The 18129-nt window shown below is 39.2% G+C and overlaps 1 protein-coding gene and 1 long non-coding RNA gene across 9 annotated transcripts in view; both read left to right on the top strand.

The window, feature by feature from the left end:
• The window catches only part of TIPRL (TOR signaling pathway regulator), a 95784-nt gene extending 86715 nt beyond the window's left edge, over window positions 1-9069 (top strand). For 6 of the 8 annotated variants that reach the window (XM_081489188.1, XM_081489189.1, XM_081489182.1 and 3 more), the window contains 3 exons: window positions 3028-3123; window positions 5891-5953; window positions 6896-9069. In XM_081489188.1, the coding sequence (XP_081345314.1) occupies window positions 3028-3123; window positions 5891-5953; window positions 6896-7039 (303 nt within the window). In that variant the 3' untranslated portion in view covers window positions 7040-9069. The remainder of the gene's footprint in view (window positions 1-3027; window positions 3124-5890; window positions 5954-6895) is intronic. The other 2 variants (XM_081489187.1, XM_081489186.1) reach the window with 1 other exon arrangement.
• Window positions 9070-11106: 2037 nt separating this feature from the next.
• Window positions 11107-12674, top strand: LOC145505912 (uncharacterized). Its single transcript, XR_014053374.1, has 2 exons — window positions 11107-11796; window positions 12422-12674. It is a non-coding gene; the product is annotated as an uncharacterized LOC145505912 (long non-coding RNA).
• The last annotated feature ends 5455 nt before the right edge of the window (window positions 12675-18129 follow it).

The following is an 18129-nucleotide window of genomic DNA, read 5'->3' as shown; positions in this document are numbered from 1 at the left end:
AGGAGCTTATTAGGGCTCGCTTGCTCAATTGTGCTGGAAGGGGGGAGAGGTACAGCAGATGTTAGAGTGTGAGAGGAGTGCTCGCCACAGCTGGTCCTTGCTTGGTCCCTGCGGGAGGTCCCCAGTCTGAGGCAAGTTGTGTACTTCCCCACGGAAGTTGGTCCTGGTCTTTGGCAGAGCCGTGCTACTCAGGCTCCCAGGAAGACGTGGGTAGCAACCCTCAGCCGCTCACAACTTGGCGGTAGTTGCAATCTCTGGGGTCGGGACCTTAGTGGTCCTCTACCTTCCACCTCTGGCATTTGCTCCTGCCTCTCTGCCTCTGGGGCCACAGACCACTGCCAGCTTGCCTGCATTTGGCATTCACTAGGGTTGTGTCCTTTTTTCTGTGAGCGTGCAGAGCTAGAGCGAAGTATTAGAGTCTTCCCATGGGAATGATCTTTTGCTTCTCTGGCATTTTCCCAGATCTGCCTCTGCAGTGTCGTGTTAGTGCCCCCAGAGTATCCTCATGGTGGTCAACCCTGATCCTTTCCCTGAGGACCAATCCCCAAGGGCTGAGCCTCTGCACCCAGCCCCTACTCAACTGTGGGGAGACGCAAGTGTGAGCTGTTTCTTGGCTCGGAAGTGCCAACCAGTGCAATCTCTGTGGTGAATTTTCTCCAGTTTGCCTTCAGAGCACCTGGCTTGCTGTGTTCCCCTCTGAGGTTCTGAAACTTCCCCCTGGCCCTGCCTGTGAGGGGGTTTCCTAGTGTGCAGAAACTTTTCCTCTTTCATAACTCCCTCTCAGGAGCTCAGGTCCCCGCCTGGAACTCCTTTGTCTCCCTTTTTGTTTTTATCTTTTGCCCTACCTTATTCTGAGGAGATTGGTTTGCCTTTCTGAAAATCTGGGGTCCTCTGTCCGCATTCAGAAGAAGTTCTGTGGGAATTCTTCCACGTGCAGGTGATTTTTTTGATATATTTGTGGGGGGGAAGGTCTTCTCCCTTTCCTATGTCCTTCTCTCCTATGTCCTATGTCCTGCCAATGTCCTATGTCCTGCCATGTTGAAGGTTCCTCCTCTGAGTTTTCTTAAATCTCATTAAGTTTCTTCACAATAGCTACTTTGAATTCTCTATCAGTTAGATTGAAATATTGTGTGACTTTAAGTTTGGTTTCTGGAGATGTGTCATTTTCTTTTTGTGGTGTAGCATTACCATGGTTCTTCGTGGTGCCTGATGAGGTGCTCCTCTGCTGGTGTATTTAGATAAACAGGTTAAAGTGAGAGTGTTTTCTTTTGTTTTCCGGTAGGTGGCACTATTGACTTCTGTCCCTCTTGACTTCCCTGGTGGCTCAGACGGTAAAGTGTCTGCCTACAATGCAGGAGACCCGGGCTCAATCCTTGGGTCGGGAAGATCTTCTGAAGAAGGAAATGGCAACCCACTCCAGTACTCTTGCCTGGAAAATCCCATGGACAGAGGAGCTTGGTGGGCTACAGTCCATGGGGTTGCAAAGAGTCGGACACGACTGAGCGCCTTCACTTTCACTTTCAGGTGGCACTGTAACACAGGTTTTGGTTTCTCTTGGCTGTGCTTCTTCTGGTTAAATTTGAGAATTGGCGCTTTCCATACTTTTTGTAAGAGGCATGGCTCTGCACCTTCTTTGGCTCTTCTTGTGCCTCTGGGTTAGCTACTGCTTTGCTTCTGTTGGAGCTGCTGTGTCATGGGGATGGTGGGCTCTCCCTTGTGTCTGGGATCCCCTGAGACATAGGCTCTGCTGTGGGAGGAGGATGATAATTGGAGGGGAGCAGGGTTGTGCAGTCACCTCCACCATGTTGGGTGTTGTAAGTGTCTTGGGCTCTGCCATTGCAGACTGGGGGGCAGGTCTTCGGGTATGTCAGCCGCTGGAGGGACAGAATTCTAGGCCCTATTGCTACTGCTTCCCAGTTACCTGTGCCCACAGGTGCTCCCACATTCAGGACACCAAAGTCATATGTGCTGCTTCCCCTGCTGCTGGGGTTTCTGAAACTGTGGGCTCAGCTGTCACAGACATAGGGCTGGGATTCCAGGCAAGGACTCCACTGTTCCTTTGGTTCTGCCTCTTCCATATGTTCCAGTACACCCACCAATAGATGTATGCTGCTGCTGCTAAGTCGCTTTAGTCGCGTCCGACTCTGTGCGACCCCATAGACGGCAGCCCACCAGGCTCCTTCGTCCCTGGGATTCTCCAGGCAAGAATATTGGAGTGGGTTGCCATTTCCTTCTCCAGTGCATGAAAGTGAAAAGTGAAAGTAAAGTCGCTCAGTCGTGTCTGACTCTTCGCAGATACGTGGAATTCTCCAATGTCCTATTGGGCACAGGTATACTTTTGTTGAGTTGTGGATGTTTTGCAGGTTGTAGATTGAAGGGGAGAAACAAAGGTAACCTTGTTTCTGACAGCATTCCTATGAGATTTAAAGACTCACACCCCATCCATCCCCCTCCCTTCCTGACACCAGGACCCACACTCCACTTATTCTGACTTTCTTCAGTGGTAATACTTGGAAAACAGAGATGTGTAGATGTGACACAGGTCAAAGATGTTAAGAACATGTTATATAATGATCTCATAAACCAGACCTTGGCAGTATAAAATAGTAAATACTTAATTGGTTGCGTTGAATTAGACCATACCATTAAAGGCCTCTTGTCTCTATGTAAAGTTAATGAAAGATGAGTAGCAACAAAGAACTAGGTTGTTTTCTCACTTTTATATTACTGATATTGACATTTGCTATAAGTGTCATTTTTTTTATAGTGAACATTATAATTTTTGTATTGTTTAGCTATGTTTTAAGTCTTTAACCTCATTATCTTTTGACCTAGAAAAAATATTTTTCTGTTATAGGAAGCTGTTTATGTTATGTTACATAATATAAACAGGTTTTCAGCTTTGATTGGAACTAGGGCAAAGAACCTCTAGTTGAGAGATTTTATGCCTTAAATTTTTTTTCTTTTAGCAAATTAATAAAATATTTAATTTTCATTAAAATATTGATATACTTTTTTCTTTTCCAGAGAGTAATGCCTTCTAGCTTTTTCTTGCTGTTGCGATTTTTCTTGAGAATTGATGGGGTGCTTATTAGAATGAATGACACAAGACTTTACCATGAGGTATCTGTTCTTATTTAGTGAATATACACTTAATATTGGGCTTGTTCATGTTATGTTGTCAGTCTGAGAGTTAGAAATTCAACAGTGCTTTATATTATATGGTTATCCATCTAACCTTTAAGATTGAGTGTTTCACATTCACTGTTGATTGCACAGTTATCAAAACATTACATCTTCTTTTCCAAAAGTTCTAGTAGCTGAAAATGTTTTTCTAAAAGACATTTCCATTAAGGGGAGCCTAATGCTTTTTTTAAAAAAATTGTGTTTAATCTGTTTAAGAAAACTATCCCTTAACTCTTAACTTTTTTTTTAATAGTATGTGTTGTTTATGTGATGTCCTGATATTAGAAATATCAATCACATAGCCTCCAGAAATTTGTATCATCCCATCATTTTAATAGTTGTTTTAATGCTTGAAAGTTCTGTGTTCTATTTCAAGGAATTGTTAACCTACAAGATTCTTAAAAAATAAGTGAAGAAAGTATAGGGAGGCTTAATTGAGTCATAAAAATTCTTCTAGTAGCTTATAGCAGCCTATTCTTTTTAATGAATTTTTGACATCAGATTAGTGGTCATACAGAATGATAAATAAAAGAAGAGACCACCAGTATCAGTCATGGCAGTTGTAGTAATAGTTAACTTTCCTAACAATCCTATAAAATAAATATGATTATTATCTTTGCTTCACAGCTGAGGCAACTAAGGCAAAGAGAAATTAGGTAAATTGCCTAAGTTATACAATTAATAGGGCTTCAGTTGGTAAAGAATCCACGTCCAATGCAGAGACCCTAGTTCGATTCCTGGGTTGAGAAGATCCGCTGGAGAAGGGATAGGCTACCCGCTCCAGTATACTTGGGCTTTTCTTGTGGCTCAGCTGGTAAAGAATCCTCCTGCAATGTGGGAGACCTGGGTTCAATCCCTGGGTTGGGAAGATCCCCCAGAGAAGGGAATGGCTACCCACTCCAGTATTCTGACTTGGAGAATTACATCGACTGTATAGTCCATGGAGTTGCAAAGAGTCGGATGTGACTTTCACTTTTTTTCATACAATTAACAGGTGGCAGAACTGGGATTTGAACCCAGTAAGATAGAATTGGATTGTATTTTCCTCTTTTACGGCCACACTGTGTGGCCTCAGGGATAGCTCCCCAAGCAAGGATTGAAACCCCCACCCCGGCTACCTTCAGTGGTAGAAGCTTGGAGTCTTAACCACTGGACCACCAGGAAAGTTCCTGGATCTTTTTCTTTTCAAAAGTGATAGCAAAGTACTAAAAATAGGCTACATTTTACTCCCTCAGAAAAAAATGAAATTTGCATTTTTAGAAATGCTTGCACTTTAGCTCAGAAAGGTTGATTTCTTTTCAGGGTTTATCCTCAAAAATATTCTTATATGCAGTAACCCACAAATGTTAATTAGGCAGATGTATAGAGTTGTGTGTGTATATACATATATATATATATGTGTGTGTGTATTCATGGAAGTGCTATTGTTTATAACAGTTCAAAGGAAAGAAGGAAAGTGCTTTAATAACCATTGAATGAATATTGATTAAATGGCCATTTATATCCTGTGAACCTGCAACAAATAGACTGCCAGATATTTCTCCAGCAAAATTGGATTTATTCAGGATCAGCAGAAAATTTCAGTTTGAGATCTGTAACCATGGTGAGCCATGTGCAAGTCCCCGCATGGCAAGGGAAGGAGAATACTTTTATAGACTGGAAAAGGAAGGTGGGAGGGCTATAGGAAACAGAGAGTCCATGGCTTTCCATTGGCTGATTCCTTGCCAGAAAATAAGAGGAGTCTTTCTTTTTTGTTGGGCTTTGTTGTGGTTGCAGGATGTGAGAGCTCCCTGTTTTAGTCTCCAAACTGTATTTAATTGAGGTTTCTATTTTCAATTTTTTACAATTCATGTAGTAGAAAATATATAACCATTAAAATTAGTGGTTGATTTGAAGAGATATACAAATTAATATTGACTTTTAAGGTGCAAGTATGAATATAAGATTTTCTGTAGAGATTTCTAAATGTTGATAGTGTTATCTATAGAAGTTGTGATTGTTGATGATTTATACTCTTACGTTTATATTATTTGATTTTTTTTTACAATGAGCATCAATCTTTTTGTTGATATAGAAGATTGAAACTTTAAGGGAATGTAATCTTGTGATTTTTTTTCTCTTATTAAATAATTTTTTACCAAAAACCAAATTGTAATAAATTGGTAAACCTCCCTTTAAAAAGTCTTAAATGGGAAAATTGAAGTATAGAAAAAGTGACTATAAATAAGCAATTTAACAAATTTTTAGAAATAGGAAAGAATAAAAAAAAAAGAGGAAAGAATAAAACTTGTTTAAGCTTTTTTTTTTTGGAATATAAGGGTACCAACAGTTATGTGGGTAGATGCTAATATAGCTTAAGAAAAAGGTGTGGTTCCAAAGTTGAAATGATATTTAAATCTCTTACATATTTCATTACAAATATATACATTTTCTTTCAGAGTAAAACCTTTGCTTGTGTTTATCTTACATGATAATTATTAAATATGTTTACATATGTGTATGTTATATTACTGTAATTTATACAGATTGGTATTAATAATTCAGAATTCTTGAGTTAGTTATCTCACTGTAGAATTAGATGGTCTCATCAGATTAATGCTACTTTCCCAACCTGTTCTAAAATGCAGGCAATTCTATTTAATAGGAAGGATTTTGTAAATCAATATAAATAAATTTATTGCGATTTTTTAATTTTTAAATATAGGCTGACAAGACCTACATGTTACGAGAATATACATCGCGAGAGAGCAAAATTGCTAATTTAATGGTACAGTATTTAAATATCAATTTTTAAAAGTTAAGTTTTAATGTTTTATTTTAGGTATGGTATCCTCCCATGTCCCACCCATCCACCAAACCTGTATCCCTAAACCCATTCATTTACCTAATAGATAGGTTAATCCTGCTGAAGTGTATTTTTTCTGGTACTTACCTCAATTACAGTTAGAGTTGTTAGGTATCTTAGTCATCATCCAATCCAATTTCCACTTGTATTCTGGAAAAACTGAGAGCCAGAGGTGTGACTTACTTCAGCTCTTGCAACTGGTTGGTGGTGGAGCTGAAATAGGATGTTCTTTCCACTATTATTTTGGGGGGCATAATACCCCCCTCCTTTTTTTGCTCCCCTGGAACTTGTAAAGGGCTTCTGCAAGTCTATAGACGTTAATAATGGCTTGTTTAAAAAGTGATACCTTCCTGCTAAGTTGATATTTTTAAATTCACCCTTAGTGCTTATTTCTGTCTGTATGTATTGGGTTGGCTGAAAGGTTTGTTTGGATTTTGATGTTAAGATGTTATGGAAAAATCTGAATGAACCTTTTGGCCAACCAAATAGAATATATATGAATTAGAAAAGTTACTTAGAGTCTATTGTAGACTACATACTGGCATCTAACTGAAGACTAGTGCTTTCAGGATACAAAAATAACAGGAAAAGGGAATTGGAATACAATGTATTAAATTCTTAGAACATTTAATGGTGCATTATAAATGACATCTCCCTATGAATTTTGAGGAAACCCTCTAGTAACAGAGCTAAATGAGTCAGTAACAAGAGATATTATTAGGAGTACCTAATGATGTTCCTTATATACATATGTTGTACCTCATTTTAAAATTGTCATGCTTTATGAATGCTTGAACCAAAGCATTTCCAAAACTATCAATGTAGTAACTTTATATATGCTAATATGATTTATATATTTCCTAGCATGTTTCACCTTCCCTCTTCACGGAACCTAATGAAATATCACAGTATTTACCGATAAAGGAGGCAGTTTGTGAGAAGCTAATATTTCCAGAAAGAATTGATCCTAACCCTGCAGACTCAAAAGAATGTACACCTGTGGAATAGAATGTGTTACAACATATACTCACTGTGGAATTTGACTGGCTATTTGGAGGGGGGTATTTTTATTTTGAGAATTAATTGCTTTGTCTATGTGCAGATTTTCTGTAACCTTAAAGGAAAAAAAAAATAAAGGATTGTTGCAGGCAGATTCCACTCAACTGCTGTTTGTACCCTGTCTTCAAATTCATATTCCAGGAATTTATATTCTCTGGAATTAAGTTCAGATTTCTAAATTGTAAAGCAGAGTCTCACTAAGAAGAAGGTGATGTGTGTTTGTCTCTGAAGGAGTGAACACAACCTGCATCTATCAGGAAACACTATCTTCTACCATGAGGAGAGGTTATTTTAAATCACTCAATCATAGCACCTTGTGGCTTTCATTGGATTCCAAATCATGCACATTGATGTAGTTTAGTGACTCGTTAACTTGTTTTTTGCCTCCTAGGAAATTGATCTGTGCCCAGGAATTTTTTTAAAAATTACCCATTAAATTTCAAATTGGCTTTTGAAGTTTAAAGAAAGTCAGACATAGAACCAAATAAACTTTTTTTTTGGATAACGTAAGGTGTTATGTCCATGGAAACATACGAATGTGGTTTGCCACTAACAGCTAGTGTCAGAGCTGTCTCCTTCCATCTTTAGGTGCTTTTTCTGTGTTTGGTACTATTTGTACTGACATGTATTCTACTTCCATCTTCCATTGGATATTGAATTTGATATTAGTCCTAAAAAGTTTGAATTAAAGTGGATTATTTTAAGCAAACATTACATCAACCCCTAAAGCAATCAGGTTAATTTTCTGCTTAAAATATTTGAAGGGTAGCTGTGGAGAAGGAGGAGGAGGCTTATTTTAAAGTCTAAAAGCCAGTTTTTCATTTTTTTTAAGATTCATGTTTTTAACATTACAGAGAAACCAGAAAAGTGTAATTAATTAGGATAAGACTTCAGTCGTACAGAAAGTACACAGAGGTAAGTTAGAAATCCATTTGGTTATTTTGATGATGACCTTTAAATATTTTATATTCTTTTCTGCCTTTCTAAATGATCTCCATAAAGTAGAAAGTAGTTATAAAGCACCAAGTAAGAAATTATTTTAAATGGATTTTTAAAAATATTTTATTTACGGGGCAGGGGAAAAGAGCCCCCCACCCCCGCACTTTTTCTAGTTTGAAATAACTGTTGTACATATTTCCACTTGATGCATAAGTCATTAAAGAAGAATATTTAATTGTAAGTATTAGAAAAACTCTTCAGGTATTAGCCTGAAGATAAATTTTAGTGAAACAAATACAATTGGATATTCATCATTGCTCAGACTCTGGTGTATTGTTGTGTGCTTTTTTTTTTTTTGCTAATTTTATTAGCTAAATTTAGTCACAAATAATTTGTGTATTTGTGTTCTGCTTCATCAACCTGCAAGGTGTAAACAAATCAGGATTTTTTTGGCTATAAGAAAACATATGACATGCTCACTGTATACTAAATATATCTGTACTTAGTGTTTCCTCTTAAGACAGAAAAGTGTATATTTTGTACTCTGCTTTCTGTTTATTTTATTTGCCATGCAGATTTGAACAGAACAGACTCTTGAGTTATACAAATTATAAAAAATGGAAAACTTGTAAGAATATTCATGAGTTGAGTTAGTTGAGGTTTCTGGGTAACAACATATTATACATATATTTTTAACTTAATTCAGATATCTTAGTCACAAAATAAGTCTTAGATTACTTATTTTGAGAATCCAGTATTAAAAATTGTGGAATTGATCTTTTTATAGAGGGTGGGAAGTGGGTAGGATGAGGTGGATGGATAAACTTATAAAAACTTCATTAGCTTATTCCTGTGGAGAATACCAAGAGAACTTGTATTTGCCCATTGCTAAACAAGACCTATACCATTTTATATTTATTTGTTCCAAGTGTCTTTTTGTAAGAGGAGAATAAACAATAAGTAATTACTGATCTGTGTTTTGCTATTTCATTTGATTCCATTTTTCTTGAAACTTAATTAAAAATGGTTTGGTGTACCTTTCTTGTTTGTGCTTTATATTTTTTTAAAAAAATATTTATTTATTTGACTGCATTGAGTCTTAGTTCTGTGGCACTCAGGCTCCAGAGTGTGTAGGCTTTAGTAGCTGTGGCACGCGGCCTTAGTTGCTCCAAGACATGTGAGGTCTCAGTTCCCTGACTAGGGATCACACCTGTCTGTGTCTCCCGCACTGCAAGGCAGAGTCTTAACCACTAGATCACCAGGGAAGTACCATGCTATACATGTTGGTGGTAATGTATCATTCCATTTCATTTTAAGTACTATATGTCCTATATGGTGCTAGATACAGGGATCACAATAATGAAGAAGATACTCACTCAGCCCTCTGTATCTGTTGGTTCGACCTCTGCAGATTCAGCCAACCATGGATCAAAAATATTGAAAAAGAATTTCCAAAAAGCGAAACATGAATTTGTTGTGTACCTGCTAGCTATTTACATAGCATTTACATTGTACTTAAAACTATCTACATAGCCTTTACATATTATAAATATTTAGAGATGACTTAAGGTGTATGGGAGGATATGTGTAGGTTATATGTAAATACATCATTTTGGAATGTGAAGTCAAGTGGGCCTTAGGAAGCATCACTACGAACAAAGCTAGTGGAGGTGATGGAATTCCAGTTGAGCTATTTCAAATCCTCAAAGATGATGCTGTGAAAGTGTTGCACTCAATATGTCAGCAAATTTGGAAAATTCAGCAGTGGCCACAGGACTGGAAAAGGTCAGTTTTCATTCCAATCCCAAAGAAAGGCAATGCCAAAGAATGCTCAAACTACCACACAATTGCACTCATCTCACATGCTAGTAAAATAATGCTCAAAATTCTCCAAGCCAGGCTTCAGCAATACATGAACTGTGAACTTCCAGATGTTCAAGCTGGTTTTAGAAAAGGCAGAGGAACCAAAGTTCAAATTGCCAATATCTGCTGGATCATCAAAAAAGCAAAAGAGTTCCAGAAAAACATCTATTTCTGGTTTATTGACTATGCCAAAGCCTTTGACTGTGTGGATCACAATAAATTGTGGAGAACTCTGAAAGAGATGGGAATGCCAGACCACCTGACCTGCCTCTTGAGAAACGTGTATGCAGGTCAGGAAGCAATAGTTAGAACTGGACACGGAACAACAGACTGATTCCAAATAGGAAAAGGAGTACATCAAAGCTGTATATTGTCACCCTGCTTATTTAACTTACATGCAGAGTACATCATGAGAAATGCTGGGCTGGATGAAGCACAAGCTGGAATCAAGATTGCTGGGAGAAATATCAATAACATCAGATATGGAGATGACACCATCCTTATGGCAGAAAGTGATGAGGAAATAGCCTCTTGATGAAACAAAGTGGAGAGTGAAAAAGTTGGCTTAAAGCTCAGCATTCAGAAAACTAAGATCATGGCATCTTGGTCCCATCACTTCATGGCAAATAGATGGGGAAACAGTAGCTGACTTTATTTTGAGGGACTCCAAAATCACTGCAGATGGTGACTGCAGCCATGAAATTAAAAGACTCTTTACTCCTGGGAAGGAAAGTTATGACCAACCTAGATAGCATATTAAAAAGCAGAGATATTACTTTGTCGACAAAGGGCTGTCTAGTCAAGGCTATGGTTTTTCCAGTGGTCATGTATGGATGTGAGAGTTGGACTATAAAGCTGAGCACTGAAGAATTGATGCTTTTGAACTGTGGTATTGGAGAAGATTCTTGAGAGTCCCTGGGACTGCAAGGAGATCCAACCAGTCCATCCTAAAGGAGATCAGTCCTGGGTGTTCATTGGAAGGACTGATGTTAAAACTGAAACTCCAATACTTTGGCCACCTGATGGGGAGAGCTGACTCATTTGAAAAGACCCTGATGCTGGGAAAGATTGAGGGCAGGAGGAGAAGGGGACGACAGAGGATGAAATGGTTGGATGGCATCACTGACTCAATGGACATGAGTTTCGTGAACTCCAGGAGTTGGTGATGGACAAGGAGGCCTTGCATTCTGTGGTTCATGAGGTCACAAAGAGTTGGGCACGACTAAGTGACTGAACTGAACACCATTTTGTATAAGGGACTTGAACCATCCTCTGATGTTGGTGAGGGGAGGGAGGCCTGGAATCAATACTCTGGATACTGAGGGATGACTCTGCTGCTTATGTCTTCATGGAGTTAAAGTCTAATGGAGGAAACAAAGTAAAAGTAATTATAAATTTTAGTAATTTCAATGATGGAAATAATAGTGATTTAAGAGATTAACAAAATCACCTTTAGTAGAGGTAGGTAGAGTTCTGCCTGGAAGAGGATATAGAAAGCTTCAAGAGAATGTCACTCTTATCTTAACCAGGAGAAAAAGCTGGATAATTTATGTAATAAGATTAAAGGTGCTGGGAAGGCAGGAGGAGAAGGGGACGACAGAGGATGAGATGATTGGATGGTATCACTGACTCAATGGACATGAGTTTGAGCAAACTCCGGGAGATGGTGAAGGACAGGGAGGCCTATGTGCTGCAGTCCGTGGAGTCACAAAGAGTCAGACGTAACTGAGCGACTGAACAACAACAGCAATCTATATAATTACAGTTTTTTGTGAGCACATCAGACAGCTGAGGTTGCAAAGCAAAGTCAACTGAATCACAAAGTGATAAGCCCTCAAGAGGTGGAACATACCAATTGTTCCATCTTAGAGCATGAGAGAAAGAGGTGGCCACTGTACAAATAGGTAAGAAATCAACTAAGATTTTAACAAATTCTGAAAGGTTAATTATGGGCTAGTGTGTATGTTTGGAAGAGCTAAGAGTCTCAAAAAAGATGTCATACACTCAAGGGCCTACCCCAGTGCTCACAGCAAATTCAAATTCAAATCCTTAGTGTTTTTTTTTCATTAGACATTTATACGATAGGATTCTAAAATATGTGAAATTCCGAAGAATCTAGAATAGCCAAAACAATTTGGAAAAAGAATAAAGTTGGAGAACTCAGAATACTTGACTTCAAAACAGCCTAGAGGTACAGTAGTCAAGACTATATGACAGTTGTTTTAGAATAGACATGTCATAGAGTCCAAGCTTGCTCTGCTCACCACATGACACACCAATAAGTCTATAGATGAGATGTTGAGGCAAGGAATAAGACTTTATTTGGAAAGCTGGCAGACTGAGAAGATGGCAGTGTCTCAAAATAGCCATCTTATTTGGGTCTAGGTGCCAGGTTCTATTACAGAACAAAGTGGGAAGGTGAAGAAGTCAAGTAAAAAGGCCATTTACTCTTGCAAATATTTCCTGGAATGGCCAGCTCTGGGGAAGGAATGTATTAATCTCTTCCTTCTTGCTTCCATCCATCCACAGGTGGACAGGTTCCTGAACAAAGGCATTTTGGCTTAACATTTAGGCAGAAGAGCAGGGTTCCTGAGGCAGGCCACTGTGTATGGACAGTATCCTTTTAGTGAACAAAAGCAAAGCTTAAAGAAACAGATCCAACATGGAGTCAAAATTAGCTCTTCCCTGTAAAGACATACAGATCAATGGGACATAATAGTAAATCAAGAAAGAGACCTACAGATCTGAACGAAGATGCAAACATGATTAAATGGAGAAATGATAGTCTTTTTTTGTGATATTTTAAACAAATTTTATTGAAGTGCAGTTGATTTACTATGTTGTGTTGTATAACAAAGTGGCCAGAAAGTTGGTATATATATCAACTTAAAAAAGTAGTCACAACGTAGAAGTTGAGTGTTATGTTTTATCTGCTGGAAATTTTTAGGACTTCAAGCCCAGGAGACAGCATCTCAAATAACCTTGAAAGAACTGTTCTAAAGAGGTGAGGGGAGGAGTCAGGTTATATAGAAGCTTGCAACAAGGGGCAGGTAGTCTGAACATCAAAAGATTATTGTTAATTAAGGAAAAACAGATATCTCAAGTTAACAAATTTAGTGCTTTTCTATGTATGGGAAGATGCAAGAGTCTGGGTCTACTGAAATCCTTCCTTTCCAATGCCCATCAGTTATCTGGGGCCAGTATCCTGAGATTTGATTTTTCACGATTTGATTTTTCACATCCTAGAGAATGGCAGCAGCTTGTGACGGCAGCTCCGTGGGTGCTGGATAGCAGACATTGTTCTTCCTGGGCTCAGAAATTCACATATGGAGGGCTAGAATCTGTGATGGCTATGACATCCTTATTTATTGATATGGCAGAAAATACTCCATTTCTCTCTCTCTCTCTCTCACACACACACACACATACATATTGTCTTTCAGATTCTTCCCTGTAATATACAGTAAGTCTTTGTTATTTATCTGTCTTATACGAAATGAAGTCTTTTCAACAAATGACACTGGAACAATGAGACATACACAGGCAAAAAAATACTTAACCTTATCTCATACCTGTACAGAAATTAAATCATAGACATCAATGTAAAATCTAAAATTGTGAAAGTAAACAAAAATCTTTGTGACTTTAGGTAGGCAAAGACTTCTTCAATAAAACACAAAAAGCACTGAACATAAACAGAAAAAAATGATAAAATGACCATCATTAAAATGAAAACTACTCTTTGAAAGATATTGTTGAGGATATCAATAGATAACCCACATACTGGAGAAAATATTTGTAAGACAATTATCTGACCAAAGGACTTATATCCAAAATATATAAAGAACTCAGTAATAAGGCAAATGCTCCAACCAAAAAAGTATGGATGGTAAATAAGCATATGCTGCTACTGCTGCTAAGTCGCTTCAGTCGTGTCTGACTCTCTGCGACCCCATAGACGGCAGCCCACCAGACTCCTCCGTCCCTGGGATTCTCCAGGCAAGAATACTGGAATGGGTTGCCATTCCCTCCTCCAGTGCATGAAAGTGAAAAGTGAAAGTGAAAAGTGAAAGTGAAGTCGCTCAGTCGTGTCTGACTCTTCGCGACCCCATGGGCTGCAGCCTACCAGGCTCCTCCGTCCATGGGGTTTCCCAGGCAAGAGTATTGGAGTGGGGTGCCATTGCCTTCTCCAATAAGCATATGAACTGATGCTTAAAAACATCAGTTATGGGACTTCTCTAATGGTCCAGTGGTTAAGAATCCATCTTCCAATGCAGGGGATGTGGGTACTGAGATCCCACATGCTGTGGGGCAAACTAAGCTCTTGTGTTGCAACTGGAAAAGCCTGAGCACTACAGGAAGAAGCCCCCACGCCTCACCCCTAGAAAAGGCCCACGCACCACAACAAAGACCCAGGATAGCCAAATTTTTTTTTTTAAGTCGTCAGTTATTAGGCAAATACAAATGAAAACTTCAATGAGATATCATTATGCTTATTATAATAAGTCTGGAAACTATTCTGAGGACTTGGCATTTAAGGTAAAACCTGAAGGATGAAGATAATTTAGCCATGTGATTTGTCTGGGGGTGGGAAGAGCTTTCTAAGAGAGGAACAGTATGAGAAGAGTCCTCCAGGTAAGAAAGACTGGCAAATTCACGGAAGTGGAGAGACCTGGGTTGTTTGAACACAAAGTGAGATTAAAGAAATTAAGTCCAAATCGTTTAGGAGTTTATAGTTCATGTTTAAGGAGGACAGATTTCAATGCAGTGAGAAACAATGAAAAGTATAGACGCAAGTGATCTGATTTATATTTTACATTTACTTTAGCTGTGACATGGGGATGGGTTGAAGGTGTGAAGAGGCAAAGCAGAGAATCAATTAAGGAGGCTGTAACAGTAAGACAGGTGAGGGGTTGATGCCATTTGAACTAGGGTTACACTGTGGAGGGACCTATAAAAATCAAAATGAAGTCTAATATACACCTTCTATTTCTGTAACTCAGCTTGCTCCTTGCATTATCATGTTGATCACATAGTTTCAGGGAAATGGAAACTTACAACAATATTAGAACCTGAAGCTTATCTTGCCCCTGCTTTGCAACTGCTCAGCCCCTGTAATCTTGCTTAGCCATGCTTGTCTGTGAAGGTCAGGCAGTTCCCCGACCCCTCCCCATCCTGCATGTCTAAAGTATCCAATAGAAGATATAGAACGCAAACCTGGAATTGGGACCCTTTAAAGGAGCTGTATACCCAACAGTCTGGGCTCAGAACTTGGAGTGTTAACTCCTCTGGGCCCGCTGGCTTATTAAACTTGAGTTCTCCAACTCTCTGAGTGTTGCTTGGTTTCTCCACAGCCAGTTTCTGCAACACCAGTGCATATTAAGAAAACTGGACTCAAAGTTGAATTTATTGGGTTTTCTAAAGAACAAAATGGAGGAATTAAGGAGAATGTTTAAGTTTTTGTCTTGACTGAGTAGAGAGATATTAGTGCTATGACATGTGATGGGGACAGAAAGAGGAGGGACAAGTTTAGAGGAATGAAATTTCTGTTTGAACACTTGGGATATGGAATGCCTAAGAGAAGTCCAAATGGAAATGCTTAATGTGTATTTTAATGAGTAATGAAATCTGTAGCTCAAAATGTGTCTGAGCTGGAAATCGGGGGTGTTATCACCAATATAGATAACATTTAAAGTCATAGCAATGAACGAGATCACTTTGAGAATTTTTAAAGAAAATTAAGAAGGCCTTCAGGGAGGGGGAAAGAACAGCCAGTAAGTAGGTAGCAATCAAAGAAGAGTAGTGGAAGTCAAGGGAAGAGCAGAATGTTTAAAGGAAGGAGTTATCATCTGTGTGGAATGCTGTCAAGGGAATTACTGATAGTAAGAAGACAGGGGTTTCTAATGGAAGCACGGAGGTATAGCTGGTTTTGATAGTTTTGGGGGAGTGATGATGGCACAAGCCAGCATGGACTGTGAAGATCAAATATGGCGATGATAGAGCTTTCAGCAAAACTGCTTTTACAGAAATGGGTTGGTAGCTGTGGTGTGGAGACAATCATGTTTATGTCTACGAGAATAGTCCAGTAATCAGACTGGTGACACAGGAGAGGATACAACCAGTGGAGCAATCAGTGTTATTGTAAATGAAGCAATTGAAAGAAAGCCTCATGCTTTATACTCACTTATCAGCCTTTTCTCACAGTAATTTTGTAAAGAATGATTAAGTCTATCAAAATAAGTTTCCAGATAACACTGCTCCAGAAACCAGGAATTATCTAGTTTCTTTCCTTACATGCTTAACTACATAGCTTCCCTCAGGCATTTAGAGAACATCAAAGGCTTTCCCTAATCTTTCCTAGGAGTGTGAACTTAGCTGTCCCTAGAATGTGATACTCCTATACATGTGAGGCCTGTTATTGCTTTGGGGCTTTGCTGAGTTGCACTGTAACTATTAGATCAGGTGATGCATATGGAAAGTCTGCCTGTGTTGGTATCATTTCAGTACACATCTTTAGGGGTGTGGCTTTTCCTACTCAGGATATATTTAGGGCACTGGCAGAAAAACACCCATTTGACTGCAAGGGCTGGACTAGTGTTACAGTGACAGGTCTCTGTGTGGGTATGGGATTTGACTTTGTCAGAGATAGAAATAAAAGTCCATTACAGCAAATACCACCACTGTCTTGGTTTGGGTTTTCTCCAAAGCATAGCCTGAAACCAGCACTAAGATGCAGGTAGTTGGGAGGTGATCTCAGGAAGAACAACTAAGTGAGAAGATGGAAAAGGGGAGATAAGGGAGGCCAGGCAAAATGAGGTGTAATGAATGAGCAGGTTGCCTCTTGCTGGAGACTTCTGAGATGCTTTGTGGGTCATATTTTAGATTGTCCTAGCACAGGAGAAGGGCCTGGGGCATTTATCGTCCCAACTTCCTGGGCCTGGCTCCGGGTAATAGGTCTCCCTTAAGTGCCACACCTTAGCACATATGCGTACACATACACAACCATGCATACACACAAACACACACACACAAGCAAGCAAGAAAGGGCTTGGGGAGAGATGCTGTCTGCATGTGAGGATGTCTGCCACTGGCATAGGTGTATTCAGGTGGGCCAAAGAATATGAGATGGGGCATCAACAGCCCTTGTTAAAACCCCCAAATTCATGTATTGCAAACTACTCCCCCGAGGACATGATGAGAAGAGAGAGTCTTGTTTTTATTTGGCCCAATTCTGTGCACTCCTGAACTGAAATTGTTTCTTTGTCCTGTCCATATACCTATTCCTTTATCAGCCAGCTGTGCTGTAATTGATCAAGGGACTACTGGACAGTAAGTATCCCTGAAGAGGGTTGATAAGGTGGCAAACAATCACCCTTTAGTTCTTTTTCCTCCTTTAAATGATCATGCGTCTCCCCAAAGGGACTTTGAAAAATGTGAACACCACCACTAAAATCAAAGCAAAGCAATCTAGGGCTTGTGAAAAAGAAAACTGATGTCCATTTCCCTGCTGAGCCTGGGTTCTCAACCATGCACCCACAGTCAACAGCTAAACTTCTGCTCTACATAACTCCGCTGGAATTGGAGGCAACTTTTTTGCATGTGGGCCTATGGAGAGAGGCTCTATGACAATTATAGTCTCAAAATAGAATAAGAATCGCTATACTCATTGGCTTGCTAAGGCACTGTTCCTACTTCACTTATTTATTTCATGTGAAGGATTCAAGAAAGGCAAGAATACTCATCAGATGGAGAGAAGAAGCCTGGCTGCCCAGATAAATCCCCACAAGGAGACAACCCTGAGGAGCACCTCTCCTGCTCCAGTCCAGCCTTTCAGCTTCACAGTTCCAAGGTCTGACTTCCGTCCACTCAAAGAGTGGACATCTCCTTGGGCACAGCAGATTATAATGGAGAAGGCTGCTTGGTAAGCAAGAAACTAGAGCAAAAGAATAAAGTTCAGGATTTGCGCAATCAGTGGCCCCATGTTCTCACAAGTATGATGGGGATGTAGGTGGTTTAGGCAGAATTCATGCATCAAAACCACATCTTACTTGCTATATGATTAAATGGGCTTTGCCAACATTGCCTTAGACTTTTTTTTCTTTGGCTTTTAGGATGAATCAGTATGAGGAACTGACTTTCCTTCCCTCTACCCCTTTCTTCTTTCCCAATATATTAAAACATTCAATCTCGGTATCTTAACATCTTTTAGGTCTTTCTCTTTGAAATCACCAGGAATG

The sequence above is a fragment of the Giraffa tippelskirchi genome, chromosome 5 (assembly GCF_054371585.1).
Source record: "Giraffa tippelskirchi isolate mGirTip1 chromosome 5, T2T-mGirTip1v1.2.pri, whole genome shotgun sequence".
Taxonomy (NCBI): Eukaryota; Metazoa; Chordata; class Mammalia; order Artiodactyla; family Giraffidae; genus Giraffa; species Giraffa tippelskirchi.
Note: the sequence above shows the minus strand (reverse complement) of the source record. Positions and strands in the feature narration are given on the sequence as shown.